The following is a 16,284-nucleotide window of genomic DNA, read 5'->3' as shown; positions in this document are numbered from 1 at the left end:
TTAAAAGCATTCTTAAATTGTCTATAATTGAAAGATTCTAAATAAGAACATCAAAATATATAAAACGAGAGAATATTTTTAGAATTTGTTATATACAACCGGGTGTACCGTACATCCGAGGTTATTTGCTCATTTAATCAATAAATGAGGAAATAATCGAATATTTTTTTAGTAAGTTATGATGGACCCTTTATTATTTACAAATCCATAAGCATAATAAATCTATGATTAGCAATGCCGACGGCTAAAATTATCAAAAAGAAAAAAAAAGTCAATACATTTGGCAGTTTATCAAACCATCAACGACATTATGATAAAGCTTTTTTAAAAGGTGGCTTTTTTTGTGAATTTTGTGATAGATGTATGATGTATATCTAATTAATCAACTTAATACTCAATCAAGATATTCTATCCACTTTAGCTAATCCTAAATAAGTCATTCTAAGACTTCTACTATATTCTTCATTTTTTCTTTTTTGCCTTAGCTTAAATTCATAGATGTTAGGTTTGATTTACTTAAAATATTGAAGAAGGATAAAGCAAAATAAAAAAGTCTTTGATCAACAAAAAAAAAAAGAAATTATTCTATACATTGAAAGTGACATTTATTATTTTGAAACAGAAAATAATCAAATATCATTAGAAAACTTAATTATTTTGGATGTAGTGGAGTACTTGATGTACATGACGAATTAGACCAAGGGACATACAACAACTTATGTTGATTAAATATCTCCATATTCTCCGCAATTTAACTAATGAATATCACACTCGTGTATATCTCTAAATTTATACGCGTAGTTTTAATTTAATCAACAAAATTATGTTGATTATGTGACTTTCTCTAGATTGAAGATCTTGACAATCTATGTTGTATTGATTATATCAATTTATTATCAAAAATAGAAGTTGTTAAAGAGAGTTAGAGTACTTTACAATATTATATTTAATTATACTAATATGTTACGCGTCAATTTATCAAAATTAAAATAAAAAAAGGGTAACAACGAAAATGAAAGTTGTTTTTCCAAAATTTGACCATACCTTATGAAGTGTATATAAATTCATGTGTGTATGACATTTTGCCACAAGAAAAAAAAGCCCCACAAATTGCTCCACCAAACTCACATTGATTTGGCAAACTACCCTCTATTGCTTCTTATTACATATTGCAAGGAAGAAAGAAAAACAAGAAAAAATTTGAAAGATGATGCAGTTGGGTGTTGTTGCTGAGCTCCTTGAACAATACAGGGCTGTTCTTGCAAGGATGAGGCTTGAGTTGGATGCTAGAAGGCGGTCGTCGCCTTCGTCGTCTTCTTCTTCTTCCCCGTCTTCTTCATCATGGTCTCCCATTTCTGAAGGCTCACCTTCTTTCATTGTTTATTTTTGATGATGAAATAGCCATGAATGGTGTTTTTTTTTTTCATCTCTTAAGGTTATGTTTATTTAGTTGTTGGTTCATTTTTTATTGTCTGAATTATTCATTCATTTTTTTCTTAATATGATACAATAAGTGTTGTATTTGATCATATTATCCATCAAAAATTTAGAGGTATACTTGTTCAAATTCTTTTTTATTGGGATGATTTGTGATACCATTTACTTTACTTTAAAATAAGGTTATGGTTTCATCTCATGAAGATCAGTATTAACTCAGTAATTATGAGTTTACCGTAGTACATAGTTTTGATGCTAATTAAGAATAGCTAAGATGTTTTTGATTGAAATGTAATCTCCTCGATCTTTTACGTGGTCAAACTCTCTTACAAATTGTAAATTACTGGTTCTTCATTATATTAGCATCACTTTGTAATTAATCTTATTTTTATTATTGTTTTCCCTTGCCAATTCATCACGTACTCTTATGGCAAAAAATTGAATTCTACATCTCTACAAACTGACAAGTTAGTTAAATGTTACTCCTTAAACCATAGCTTTGGATGGAAGCCAAGTATAGAAGTATGGTTGATAGTTCCAAATTGAAGAGTGCATGTATCTTAGAATTGAAGATGTGTTAAGAGTCTTAAGACCACATTATTTTGATCAATTAATCGTTGGATTCCTAAATAATACAAGTATGCTATTCAATACGATTTTTTTTTAGAGAGCCATATATAAGGGCGAGTGATGACAATCGATCTTAAGATCACCTGGAATCGAGAGGAAATTAAAGCTCTAGTAGCTAACCACTTGAGCTATCCTTCACTTTCACTATTTTAAGGATTTGAGTAGTTCATTTGGTTGCTCTTGGTAAAACTGGTTTGGGTGACTAACTTGTTTTTTGGGAAGCCAAAATTACACACCTCCCTTTCAATAAGTCGAGTAATTAGAGTAGATAAACATTCTTTAACAATTAAACCTAGAAAATGACAAATCGATTCATTATCATTAATTCATTAGTAAACGGGTAAGTTTACTCTTTTTAGAAGTAGCCAAAACATTATTATTAACTCATTGAATATCCTTATGATGTACTCAATCCCATTAACTTTTAGTGATATTAGAAATCATTAGCCCAATATGTTAGACATGACAATAATTTTCCTTGGATTTGAAGTGCACTTTAATGTAGATACAATGTGTGGTAACAAGGCAGTCCATGTGACATTGCTGTTTTTCAAAATATTGTGGTAATGAACATCTTCATTCTCCTCTTGGCCAACTCTACATTAATGTTGCATGACATACATCTAACGGCGAGGACGACATGCAGGGCCAAGCCCTGTTTGACACTGTCCCCATAATCGGCTTATCATTTGTGCCTTCATATGCCTTTGCTTCGGATTCTTCAACCGATGCATAACTTGCTACATTGTTTCACATAACTAGCAGTTACAAGTACTAACTATCGCGCTGCCTCTGGCCTAGATTTGCCGTACACCAGTGCTTGCCTTTCAATAAAACAGGTTAGATTCAAATAAGATTATAAGTTGACAGAGCTTTAAAAGGAAATAAGAAGTTGAGATGATGATGATACAGTACTAGCTTTGCGTGTCTTGTTACACGATTGCTCGTTTACAAAAATATAACTCCATAAGTTCAATTGATTATTCAGTAAAATCGTGCGTCTTATACAATAACACTCGTTCAAAAAAGAGTAACTTCCGTAGAAAAGAGGTAAACAAAGAAAATCAAAAGATGGAAAACCAAAAAAGAAAAATTATCTGCTTCAAATGAAACTAGAAGCAGATATGAGAGATAATATTCATACAGATCATCATATTGAAGCCTCTGACTTGGGTGTAATGAGGAGCTAAAACAGGATATATAGTACAATGTACAGGAAGCGTTCTTCAGTCATCAACTTCAGCCTTGATCTCCTTCTGGAGGTCCTCCTTATACTCCTCAAATGTTCCAGGAAACGTTCTCACTGTCCCATTATCGACGATCCAGATCTGGCTCTTTTCTTCATCCTCACAAACACGTGAAATCAGCCGTGAATCATGACTAACCAACACAACACCCCCGGTGAACTCATCTAGTGCATCTGCAAGTGCATCAATACTCTGCATATCCAAGTGATTTGTGGGTTCATCTAACAGCAGTATATGGGGCTTTGACATTGAAATGGAAGTAAAAACCACCCGGGATTTTTGGCCTCCAGATAATTTTGCAATTGGGGTAAGGTGATTATGACTAGGAAGCCCGAATTTCCCAAGCTTAGCTCGGACAGCTTCTTGCTTGCTCATCCCTTCTTGATCGGGGTGTAAACGGAGGAGATATTGAACAGGGTTTTCATCCATTGTTAAAAGATCAACGAAGTGCTGCGAATACCTTCCTATCCTCAGTTTCTGGCTCCTCCTGGCCTCGCCTTCAGTTGGGCTCAAATCGCCTGCCAAAAGATTGAGCAGGGTAGATTTTCCAGCACCATTGGGCCCCACAATAGCAACACGGGTACCCATATCAATACCAACATCAACATCTGAAAGCCTAAAATCAGGTCGATTAGGGTAGCTAAAACTGACTTCAATGAGCTGAAGGAGTGGAGGAGTGAGCTCAGTGGGTTCTGGGAAGTGAAACTCCACTGTGTAATCTCTCCATTTGCTTGGAGCTTCTTGCACTGCTTCATCTTCATCCACTTTTCCTTTTGATTTTTTCTTGGATACTTCTTTTGCTACTGCAAACTTTGCTCTCTCCTTCACTTTCTGCTGCTGAGCCTGGTTTCCTGATCTTTTAGCAGCTTTCAATTGCTTTTCATATACTTCATACTTTTTATTCATCTCTTTTCGACGCTGTTCATATCCACTCTCAAAATCATCAAAATTACCCCTGTATAATTGAAGCTTCATATCATGAAGATGTATAATCTCATTACAGACAGTGTTGAGGAAATCGCGATCATGAGAAACAACAATAAGAGTTTTTTTCCATCGGCATAAATACTCTTCTAACCAAAGAACTGCTCTAAGGTCAAGATGGTTGGTTGGTTCATCAAGCAACAAAAGAGTAGGTTGCATAAATAGTGCCCTAGCTAGTGAGATTCTCATTCTCCATCCTCCGCTGAATGACTTGGTAGGACGCTCCTGCATATCCTTTGTGAACCCTAAACCAGCTAAAATTTTAGATGCCTGAGCCTCAGCAGCATCTGCATCCAACAAATTCAGCTGCTCATACAATTCAGCAAGTCTCTCTCCTGCATCATCCCCACCATCATCATCATTGGCACCATCCTCTGCAGAAGAAGCATTCTGCAAAGCTGCAGCCTCTTTCCTGAGTCTCACCAATTCTTCATTGGCTGAAACAACTGCTTCAAGTGCTGATCTATCATCACCGATTATCTCTTGTTCTACCAGTAAAACATCTATATTTTTAGGTACTGGAACTTTTCTCCACGCCAAAAGCTTCAAAAGGGTAGATTTCCCCATCCCATTTGGTCCAATCAAACCATACCTCTTTCCATGAGAAATTTTTATTGATGTATTCTTTAGGAGTTCTTTTCCTCGAGCAGAGACGGAAAAGTTCTCTATTGTAATATCTTTGATATTAGCATCAGCATCATCTCCGCCCTCAAGGACAGAAGCCCGGCTTCCAATGACAACAGTGAATGCATCACGATCATCCCTCAAGGCCTCTCTTTTTGCCAGCTCAGCAGCTTGAGCAGCCATCATTTCTTTTTTCTCTCGTTTCTTCAGCTCTTTATCAGTTATAGAAGCTTCAACCAACTTGGGTTCTGGCTTCTGCAATAAAGAGCTTTGCTTCTCTTCTTCTGAGTTATAGTCATCATCGTCATCTGATGGAGGAAGATCTATATCATCAGTATAAGATGAGACTTTTGGAGGGGCTTTTGACTTGGGCTTACTAGACACAGATGCCTTTTTTGTTTTGTCCGGCTTTTCATCCATGCTAGCAAGCATGGCTGAAACAGAAAACTTCTCTTTCTTCCCCTCTTTGGATTGACCTTTCGAAGTGGTTCCGGCATCATCAGATTTTTTCTTTCCCATTGAAACGATAACTGCAACAAAAAAATGGGCCAGTCATTCACTATTTGTATGATACCAACCCTTAGTTTGAAGACTTGCAATCATAACATATAAACCTAAAGGGCTAAAGGGCACTTCAGATCCTAGTAATTGCAAATTCAGCAGCTACACTGCTACATCACCAACTATCTAAATATTTTAAATCTTAACCGTATACAATTATACTGCACTGAGCTAATCTTCCTCAACCATGTCAAAAATCGATATAGCTCGTGAGTCAAGGCATATGTTTTGCTAAGGCATACTTCCTCCGTTACTTATTACATGCAACACTTTCATTTTCACAATTACCAATTCGTGATATCAACTATGAATATCTCTAATTTTCAGCAATTAAAAGCTTTAAAAAGTTGATACTCCCTCTGTCCCTTTTTTTGTACCATGTGAGTCATAAAGTGGGTGCAAAAAAAGGGGGACAAAGGGAGTATTTAATAATATTCGCCGAATCAACTATAACAAGATCCCACCTGACTGAATTATCACATTTTTTCTTTTCCATTGAAACGATAACTCCAACAAGACAAATGGATAGTCATTCACTATACGTACAAATGATTTCTTGTTCTCTACCAACAAAAAAAAACAAAGGCTATTGAAACACACAATCCCATTTGCTGTAATTAAGATTTCATCATTGCTACAATCCTCGAAACATCATAAAAATACGAGAACAAATTTATTTGAGATACCAATCCTTAGTTTAAAGACTTACAGTCCCAAACTCTCAAAAGATAAACCTAAAGGGCACTACAAATCCTATCCTAGTGATTGCAAATTCAGCACCTACACAGGCTACACTGCTACATCACCAATTCTTCAAATATTCTAAATCAACTCTAAATTGCACTGAGCTAGCCTTCCAAACAATGGAGATCAGTGAAAACCGATATAGCCCGTGAGCTATGGCATACTTCCTCCGTTTCTTAATACTTGCTACACTTCTAATTTTACACTTGCCAATCCATAATTTCAACTGCGAAATATCTTTAAATCTCAACAATCAAAAACTACGAGTATAAAAAGTTGATATTTTGGAAACATACACCGAGTCAATTATAGAATTATAACAAGATCCGATACGACTATATTACGAAAAGACGAAGTATAAGTTGCAGACAAGGAAGCATCTAAATCACATCACATAATCAATATTGGTTACAACAAAAAAAAATCTCAAAATAATCACAAAATTCCCAATTGAATTTGAATCCACAAATCACAAGGGAAAAAAAAAAAACCCAATTAAATTTGATAACAAACATAAATTCGTATAATAATAGCTTGAACAAATCCAAATCAGCAGAGATTCAAGAAGGGTAAAATGAAATTAACAAGAAAAGAAACGAAAGAAGAGAAAAAGTTACCAGAAAGTCGGCAGTTTTAGGAAGACAAAATGGATAGCAATGAGAGCAGATGAAGTTGAGAACAAAAGTGTGTTTTATTCTCTGGTGCGTTTTATACAAGTGATAGAGATTTCATATTGGATTTAGACTTTTGTAATAGCTATTGTTCCGTTGGGCCCAAGGAATTTGCATTCAGTTTAAGTTGAATTTGCATTCAACTTTAGTTTTGGGCTCTAAAAAGAGGGGTTTTTTGTTTTCCAAGTATTTTTGCTACTCCGTAATATTTTTGGGGTTAGGATAAGATTTTAAGTGATGAGATGAAGTTTAGTTCACATGGAAATTAGAACTTCTTATGAATAGTAAAATTATGAGAATTGGTATAGTTAAATTCATGGATTCCTGGTGTCAAAAAAAAAAATAAAAAATTCATGGATTCCTAAATTTTGTGGGAACTCAAAATTTCTAAGAAATTTCACTTCCCTTATTTGTATAGAAATATTAGTATTTTATTGAAAATAAAATTCTAAACCAAAAGTTTTATTGAAAATAAAACTTAAAATAATTTTTTTATCCTATTGTATCTTTTTTTTTTTGAAACATATCCTATTGTATCTTAGTTGGTCTTGTATCTACAATAAATTATTGTAGACTCAAAATTTGACACTTTCAAATAATATAATCACATTTTGGATGATATAATCACATTTTTTTATTATATAATTATCTTTTTGTGAGTCATATTTTGAATTATATAATCTCATAGTAAATCATTTAATGAGATTATATAATTATCTTTAGGATGATAAAATTTAAAAATCATATTTTGACTGATGTAATTTACTATTTGTTACTTTTTATAATGATAAATTCACTTTTTTAGTGAAACATTTACATAACAGTTGGAATCACTTTTGTAGTAATATAATCACATTTCGTATAATTCGTAAGGTATACTAGAAGGTTGAGTGTACAATAAGTTATTGTAGACCGGGTCTATTCTAGTCTTTACCATTGTATGGATTTGTATCTATCCAAATTTTAATGAAAATAGATTTCAAAAACCAACTTTTTTTTTTATCCTATTCTACAAAAAAAAAAAATTTAAAAAAAAAAATCAAATAAATCCTAGGTGTCATATTAATAAATAATTATCGCCTATGTGGGCACAACACTTGTCGAAAAACTGAAAAATCAAGGGTCGTTATCTCGTGACATGATTTAAACTCTTAAAGTTTAGCTTTATATATTAACTAGTTTTGTGCCCCGACGATGCCCGGGTAGTTTATGGACTTTTAAGATAAAATTAACTTTTAACTTTAAAATAGAATTATAAATTAACTTTTAAATTGAAAATAGAATTCTAAATTAACTTTTTTTTTTTTCTACAAAGTCAATCTATGTTTATCCAACGTGGTACGATACTTGGCGAAAAATTAAAATGCTAAATGATGTTGTCTTGTGGCCTAATTATTAATTAATTATTTGGTATTTTATCGAAAATATAACTCTAAACTAATAATCTTATTCTAAAATTCTATCCTAGTTTGATTGAAAATAGAATTCTTACCTATATTTTTTTATCTTATGAAATATATCTAAGGTGGCGCGACACTTAATTAAACGGTTTTTTTTATCATATGAAATCTATTTAAATCTATCCAAGGTGGCGCGACACTTGGCGAAAAGTTAAAATGCCAAGTGTCGCTGCCTTGTGACCTGGCTAAAAGTTTAGCTTTATATATTAGTTATAGTTATATGATAATTATATTATATGATGGTTATAACTACCAAAAATGTACATCATTTCCTTATTCTATTAATGGCTATGCATATAACGCTGGACATTGCATAATTACCAAATATATTTCCTAAAAATGTATAGAATTTAACAAATCATGCATAGATTAACTTATAGATTATGCATATAGATTAGTACATATTCAATCCTAAAATGTATTGAATTTATAACAAATCATGCATACATTAATGTTATTAATGCCTAATAATCCTTTTTAACTCTCCTTAATAAATTTCTTATATACTCTTTACATATCATTTTTCTTTCTAACTATCTAATCAAACTCAAGCAAAATCTCATTATTGTCAAACGTGCAATTATTTTCCAATACAAAAAATGTGGAATTTCAAAATTGTACTTGTACAATTGATTGATCACCAACTACTTTGTATACTTGTATTACTTCTATGGGTTTATCACTTTATCTCGTTCTCAAATAAAAGATCAGAAAAAAAAAAATTATAAGAAAAAAAAAAATTAAATAAAAATTTCAACCACCGACACGTGGTTGAAAATCTGAATTGACAAATAGAGGTCCATAGACTGTGGCGTAAAACAAATAAATAAAAATAATAATAAAAAAAAATGGAGTCAAAAAAACCCAAACAAAAAGAAAAATTGATGCCAATTGCATAAACAGAGTGACTGGGTTAAAGAGAAAGAAGAAGAAAAAGAGAGCATCCAACGACGTAGTTTTGTGGGTTCATCGATCAATCTTCAGGTTATCCCTAATTTATTGTATGAATTGTTGATTTTATTTTTCAAGTTTTGATTTTGAATGATTTTGATTAATTTCATTGTTCTTGATATTTTTGTGCGTTTTAAATATCTGATTTAATATGGATTTTAGGTGTTGTGAGATTTTTAGGTTTTGTTATATTAGGGAATTAATTGTCTGCTAAACCCTAATCTTAGGTTGATTATTGATGGGGTTTTCTCAAATTTATCAGATTATAGTGTAATCATGTTAATCTCTTTGATTCTAAAAGATTTTGCCTTTTTCTTTTTTGGGGTTTCTAATTCAGTTTGTAGATAGTGTTCTGCTTAATTATTTTGTTTTTGGTTGTTGATGATTTATTTCCTGATTCTGGGTATTTAATTTTGATGGGCATTTGGTTGGATGAAGGAAGGAATCATATGCTGGAAGACTAAGAAATAAGTGTGAATTTTGAAGATTTTTATAAGATATGATGACTTCTTCTGGGTCAGGAGCATATAGGGTTGGAGGATCTTTATCATCATCTAATCTTTCACCCTTAGCTCCCCCGTTTAAGGTTGATAAATTCCTTTTGAAGCCGAATTCAACGAACACGTCGGTGAATTATCCTGATGTGCCTGTGTATGGTACTTGCTTTGATCCCACTCCTGGCCACTTCTGGAACTCGTCTTCGTCGTCTAACTCTGGACCAAACTCTGTAGCAACTGAGTCTGTGGTTACTAATACCAATTGCTCATCTTCAGCTCACATGTATGGGTACCGAGACCCCCAATCCAGCAGTTCGTCTGCCAGTGTTTATTATGGTAACACTAATTCCGTGCCTGCATATGACCCCTTTCCGTATGAACCTTTTCCAACCACAAAGACTGATGAGGCTGCAAAGCCTTATTATCCTCCATATGTTTCTCCTCCACCCCAGAAAGATGAATACTTGGGTTTGGGGGTTGGTAATGGGCCAAGTTATGACTTGCTATCTGCTCATTTGAGCGGACGTGGTTCTGCTCAAGTTGATCACACACAAGCTATATCTGGTGATGGAAGATATAAATCAAAGTGGGGGGTTTCCTGGAGTGGATTGAATGAGAATGATCATGGCAAATGGACTGATTATACCCAGGGATTTGTCTCGAAGGACTTAAATAGTTCAAAGCTATCCAACAACAAGAGTCCTCTTGTTGATGGGAATAACAAGAGTCAATCTTCTGTTGACATCAACGGTCATTCTTTTGCTAGTGGAAGCAACAGCAATAATCTGTTTGGTGATGTGAGCAACAAGACTTCAAATCAAGGTATTTTACTCCATTCTTCTTTGCATGTTCTTGTAGACCATTTCAATGCCATGGTGTTCTGTTCTAGGATTAGCATTTTTAATGCTAGTGAGAGTCGACTTCTTTTTTTCGTTGGCTTGTTCTTTGTTGTTTATGGCTTATTAATTGTTGCTAGTGAAGTTGAATGACCGAACAAGTAGAAAGGGTATAATCAGGAATTTTTTTAAATTTACTTGGGAATGGGTCAATTGTGATTAGATATGAATGAGAAAGTTTACTGTTGCTTTATACATATGGTGTTATGTTTATGTTATTCCCGGCCTTTTGTCCTGTAACTTTTATATAACATGACCTCTTACCAAATTTGATGTTGTTTGGCTTTTAAGTGATCAATATTACCTTTTCTCTTGCTCTCTTAATGTCTCTGAATTTTCGTACTAGTTGTGATGTTGGCAAGGTATTTAGTAAATTGTATAGCTTGCTTTGACATAGTCTAGGCACCTTGCTAAATCTCAGTACTGATGTTGGTGGAATGCTGGGGCCAGTGTATTTCCATACTTTACATTTTTCGAGCTATTATTGTGGCTGAGATCTTCTGATTCAGCCCTGATAGTTTTAGTTTTGTATCTGTGTTATGGTGGGATTAGTGTTTTTTTAAACAGCAGCTGTTAAGATTCTGTTCTAGGAGTTAAATATCCTATATTTTTTGAGTTTTGGATTTAAATGGACTTATTAAAATAAGTCATTGTGGAGTACAAGACAGCTGCTGTATTTCAGATTTTCAGCAGTGTCAACTGGAAACAATCTATTGTTCTCATGGGGTAAGAATATATGTATATGAGTGTCCAACATTATACCCCTTTTACCCAGCTTAGAGAGGGAGCTTTGTTAGCACTGGGGATTGGGGTAGTGATGATGATGTTGATCAAAGTATTCTACTGTTTTTTCGTGCTAGTGATCACTGAGGTGGACAAAATTGGTTTATTTTTAAAAATTGACCATCAAGGGTTTTTATTTCCTTTCCCAAATCACTTTACATGTTGTTAGCTTATGAAACCATGCTAATTTTGGTATCTATGAATCTATCATAGCAACGGGAAGCATGTTTCTCAGAAACACATGAATGCTTTTTAGTGTACCATTAAAATGTGAAAGCTTGTTGGTTATAGTTTTCTTTTGGCCATGAGAAACCAAACAGTCATGATAAGTCTTTTGAATATCTTTCAACATTATATCTTCTTGGTATATATAATGCTAAATCCTTGATATCTTTGTGATCAGTGATATTTGCTGTTCTTATATTCAGGGGCTTGTGGTTTACATGGGCAAGTCTCTACTGCTAAAGATAACTGCTTCGATATCTTTGGGGGAGGATATAGTCTGGGAAGCCTTGGGATAAATCAGCTAGATTGTAAGTTATCATCTGATTGCTCAAGAGCACGAACAGCATCCGTCACTAAAGAAAGCCCTCATCTTCAGGAACCAGTCCTGGAATCAATTACAAGTTTCTGTGGCCCTCAAAAGGCGATTAGTTCTTCACCCGAGGACCACTTCAGCCAAACAGGCTATTATATGTTTGGTCGTCCATCAACCAACAACACTTTCCCCATGACTGTGTCTAAATTACCGTATGGTGGGAGCAGCTCTTTAGTGCAAAGTACTCTATCAGGTGCTAATGTGGATTCTATGGGCATTGATTCAGCCAACCAAAGTAACTCTGCTGCTGGGTATAACTCTTATCAAATGGAGCCTCAGATGCCAGTTGGCTCAAAACGCCATTCGAGCATTAGAATTAGAAGACCTGTCCCCTCCTCAACAGCAGCATCCTCTTGCCAAATAAGAGAAACTGCAGATAATAGATTTGATGACAAAGTTGTTTCTGAGAAAAGGAAATTTTCACCTGAACTACCTCATGAATTAAATTTAGATGGTTTAAACATGGATGCTAGTGATGCTGAAGCTGTGTATTCTATAGAGAAACATTCTGGGGGGTCTGATGGCCATAACCCTGCTGAAGATTCACCATGCTGGAAAGGAGCTTCATCCCAATTTTCACCATTTGGGCGCTCTGAAAGTGTGGCTTCTGATGTTTTTGCAAAGAAAATAGATAGATGCAGAAGTTTGAGTTCTCAGGATCTCCAGAATAAGAGCTTTTTTTATAATGCTTCTGCTTCTAAAGATTTTTACTCTGGAAAAGTAATTGAGGCAACTTCCTTAGAGAGGCCTTCAGCCCTGGATTGCTCATCAAATGGCAATGAAGATATTGGTATTGTGAAGAACCCAAAATCCTATTGCTTTGATCTTAATACTGGAGATGGCCTTCAATCTGCTGATGATTGCCATGCTTCTGTCATGGAATGTGGTATGATGAACAAATCAAAAGCAGTGTCAGACCTAAAACATTCTCTGACTGCACAACTCAATCTTAAAGGAGACTTGTCATCTGCAAGAAATGTTTCAGCAAATCCCTCTTCTGAAAAAAGTGGGAAGGGTACTCCTGCAGCTGCAAAGAGTCTGTCTGGTTTGCCATCAAATATTGACATTAATCGCAATAATTCACTTCCTGAAAATGAAGCCAGTGTAAAGTCAGCCAGTGAAGGTCCTGATTCAAGAATTGATGTTAATGTTCTGCTGAGAACAATGATGAATCTATCAGAAATACTTCGGTGCTACATCCTAAATAATCAAGTTGAAGTTGCAGGGATGCAATCTGTAGCCATTAAGCAGATCATCAACAATCTTAATGCTTCCATGTTAACAATGACTGGACATACTAATGTGCTTTCTTCACCAGACTCTTATCTCCAGAAAGATTTTCCTGCTGGTCAGATGGTATGTTGCTTTTGCATTCTGTTGTAGTTATATTTTCCATGATCTGGAAGAAACTTGTCTCCCTATGCATGAGGACTAGGATATCCCTACTATGCTCTTTCTCTTGGATAATCTATTATCCTGAAGTTCAATAATGTTGTTCAGTATTCTATAATTGAGTTGCTTATGCTGCTTAGTGTGGGTCTCAGGTGAATGATGCTGAAGCATTTGCTGCTTCTGTGAGGTTTGGTGGGACAACTGCGGGGATTTTGGATAATGTTTCTGTAAAGGATGATAGAATTCCATTCGGGGATGCTAATATGACGGAGGTATGCTTCATTAGATTTAGGATTTAAAGAGAATATAATTGAGGAGATTTTGTTAGTTTTAAATAACAGCAATTTTTGGTTACAGGCTGTAAAGAAGCTTCTTTCTGAGAATCTTGAAGAGGAGGATATAGACCAGCAAAAACTTTTATATAGAAATCTGTGGCTTGAAGCGGAAGCTTCACTCTGTGTCATGACTGCTAAAGCTCGCTTTCTTCGTATGAAGACCGAGATGAAGAGGATCCATGATGGAACAAAAGGTAAGTTTTATCTTCAGTTCATTGTGTTTGGTAATCTAGTTTAATATTGTTGCTCAAAGTGATTGGAAGTATGTTGCAGATAGAAATATCCCTATGAGCTCTGATGTTTTTGCAGATTTACATAGGGCCGATGAATTAGCAAATGAGGATAAAAAATCCCCGCTAATTAGTGAATGCCCAAAGTCTACTACAACCAGCCATCATAATCACACAGGGTTCTTCCATACTACAAATCTACAGGTAGGGGGCTCACATGTCTCTGAACATGAAAGGTCAGGATCAACCAAAAAGGAAACCAATTTTCCATCGCCTTGTCTTTCTAAACCAGGTGCCTCTGGAGATGACTCTGACGATTCACTCACTGCCAGCCATGCCAATGATGTTGTCACTGATGTTATGGCCAGATATCAAATCCTTAGGAATCGTGTTGGTTGCTTAGACTCTCTGAATAATGAGAGCAAACAATCTTCTAGTGAATACAAGTGTCCTTCGAGTTTGTATGATTCAGGCAATGGTATAAATGCTTCAGGTATGACTACCAAAGAAAGTGATCTTGATACTGTTTTTGGTGGGTATCAAATTTTGAAGTGTCGGGATGGCAACTCAGATTACACAAACTACGATGGCGAACAGTCACCAGGAGATGAAAACTATCTGCCTGGCAATAGTTTCTCCATCCCAGATAAGGCTTTTACGGATTCCCAACTGTCTAACTCATTGGGTGTTACTGATGAAAACGAGGCCTCTGTTATGGCTAGGTTCCGGATCATACAAAGTCGTATGAATCATTCAAACCCCATGATCAATGATTCAACTCCAAGTACAGCAGTTGCTGAGGATGGAACTGAAAAAATGGGTGGTTCGCAGCAGGACTTGAACATCAAGATAACCTCTTTTGGGCCATATCCTGAATTGACTGAGGATGAAGATGTAAATATACTCAAAATTGGTGTGAATGGTGTCAGTGATCAGGCATTAGCTCCAATTGTCAAGAACAGTGTGATTTTCGAGGGCTGGTATGATAACGACTGCTCTTCATCAGCAGACTGGGAACATGTCTCTAGCCGTGATGTCTGAAAACAGGATTGATGCCTTCGATCTCACTTGTCCTCCCTTGCACGTTTTAAAGTCGCTTGTACATAGTAATTAGTTACCTCCAGAACCTTTTTTTTCTTTTCTTTTAAGTTTGTAATAAGTGATTGCACGTCTTGGATTATCAAACTTTCTATTGCGTGGATTATGCTTGTTTGGATATATACTAACTTTAATGTCTAATTGTTCGTACATTTTGTGTCCAATTATCAAACTTTCTACTGCATGGATTATGCTTGTTTGAATATATACTCTGCAAAAAGGGGTTTCAGAAAGGTACTCTAGTTGTGACTTTGCCATGGTTGATAATTTGTATAAGGGTTTCGCGGGTAACCCTTATACAAATTATTATCAACCATAATGTCTTTGATTTTTTTTTTTTTTTTTTTAATTCTAAAATAAAATATTATGTTTTTTTTTCATCGGTCAAAATAAGGTCTTTGCTTATGTGATGCACGGAATGACTTCTAAAAAATGTTTCCTTTATATATATTATTATTACGTATAGAAGAAGAATATTAATTCTGGTTGAAGGGAGAAATTCGAACATTTTCAGATATTCTATAGCTCCATAGCCTCCATTTACTTCGTAATTAACTAGTAAGGAGTAAATTTTTTTTATTTTTTTTATTTTATTTTATTTATTTTTTTTTTTTTTACATTGGAAACCCTAAACATTAAAAGATAAAAAAAAATCTAATTTACTAAAAATGGCAGTATCTCTTTTCAACTAAAATTACTTAATGTGTGTTTGCCTCATAAGAGGGTTAGTTCTTTGGTCACAATCATGTTCATTATAAAGAAATTTGTCTTAATTTTAAGTTTACTAAAAGGTGCTAACTGTGGTAGGGTTACTACATATTTAATTATGAACCAAATGTACTTAAAATCTAATGTAGAAATAGCTTACCAAGTTTGTATTCAGCCAAAAAACAAGAAAAAAAAAAAAAAATCAAAGTAATGAAAAAATGAAAGGGGATGAGGCTATATAAATGAGGGTAGAGAACTAGCTAGCTAACCAATAACAGAATGCTATGTAGGAAGTAATTATAGTAGGAACTAATTATCATTAGTGGAATTATTAGCTGTTTTTTTATGGTTTATATGCTTCTTGAGTAATAATTTTACCAAAACTTTTGGCAGTGGAATAATGGATCATTATTAATTTGTTCATTTCAAAATGTATAT

The 16,284-nt window shown here is 34.5% G+C and overlaps 2 protein-coding genes across 3 annotated transcripts; one reads left to right on the top strand and one right to left on the bottom strand.

Moving 5' to 3' along the window:
- Positions 1-3,026: 3,026 nt before the first annotated feature.
- On the bottom strand, positions 3,027-6,937 carry LOC145631681 (ABC transporter F family member 4-like). Its single transcript, XM_081683825.1, has 2 exons — positions 6,845-6,937; positions 3,027-5,452 (listed from the first exon to the last, which is right to left on the bottom strand). Exon 2 carries the CDS (start codon positions 5,439-5,441, stop codon positions 3,294-3,296), a length of 2,148 nt encoding a protein of 715 aa, XP_081539951.1. The 5' UTR covers positions 5,442-5,452; positions 6,845-6,937; the 3' UTR covers positions 3,027-3,293.
- A 2,244-nt stretch (positions 6,938-9,181) lies between these two features.
- On the top strand, positions 9,182-15,279 carry LOC145631680 (uncharacterized). 2 transcript variants are annotated; one of them, XM_081683824.1, is made up of 6 exons: positions 9,182-9,342; positions 9,752-10,628; positions 11,914-13,439; positions 13,628-13,747; positions 13,833-14,004; positions 14,120-15,279. In XM_081683824.1, exons 2-6 carry the CDS (start codon positions 9,809-9,811, stop codon positions 15,079-15,081), a joined length of 3,600 nt encoding a protein of 1,199 aa, XP_081539950.1. In that variant the 5' UTR covers positions 9,182-9,342; positions 9,752-9,808; the 3' UTR covers positions 15,082-15,279. The 2 variants fall into 2 exon arrangements, with proteins under 2 accessions (XP_081539950.1, XP_081539949.1); XM_081683823.1 differs by having other exon boundaries at positions 9,748-10,628.
- The last annotated feature ends 1,005 nt before the right edge of the window (positions 15,280-16,284 follow it).

Source organism: Chenopodium album, chromosome 5 (genome assembly GCF_948465745.1).
Source record: "Chenopodium album chromosome 5, dcCheAlbu1.1, whole genome shotgun sequence".
NCBI lineage: Eukaryota > Viridiplantae > Streptophyta > Magnoliopsida > Caryophyllales > Amaranthaceae > Chenopodium > Chenopodium album.
Note: the sequence above shows the minus strand (reverse complement) of the source record. Positions and strands in the feature narration are given on the sequence as shown.

Excerpts from the sequence above, each read along its gene's own strand:
- LOC145631681 (XM_081683825.1), bottom strand. The coding sequence starts at position 5,441 with ATGGGAAAGAAAAAATCTGATGATGCCGGAACCACTTCGAAAGGTCAA.
- LOC145631680 (XM_081683824.1), top strand. The coding sequence starts at position 9,809 with ATGATGACTTCTTCTGGGTCAGGAGCATATAGGGTTGGAGGATCTTTA. Across the intron at positions 13,748-13,832 it reads GGGATGCTAATATGACGGAG|GCTGTAAAGAAGCTTCTTTC; the intron begins GTATGCTTCATT and ends TTTTGGTTACAG. Across the intron at positions 14,005-14,119 it reads GATCCATGATGGAACAAAAG|ATTTACATAGGGCCGATGAA; the intron begins GTAAGTTTTATC and ends ATGTTTTTGCAG.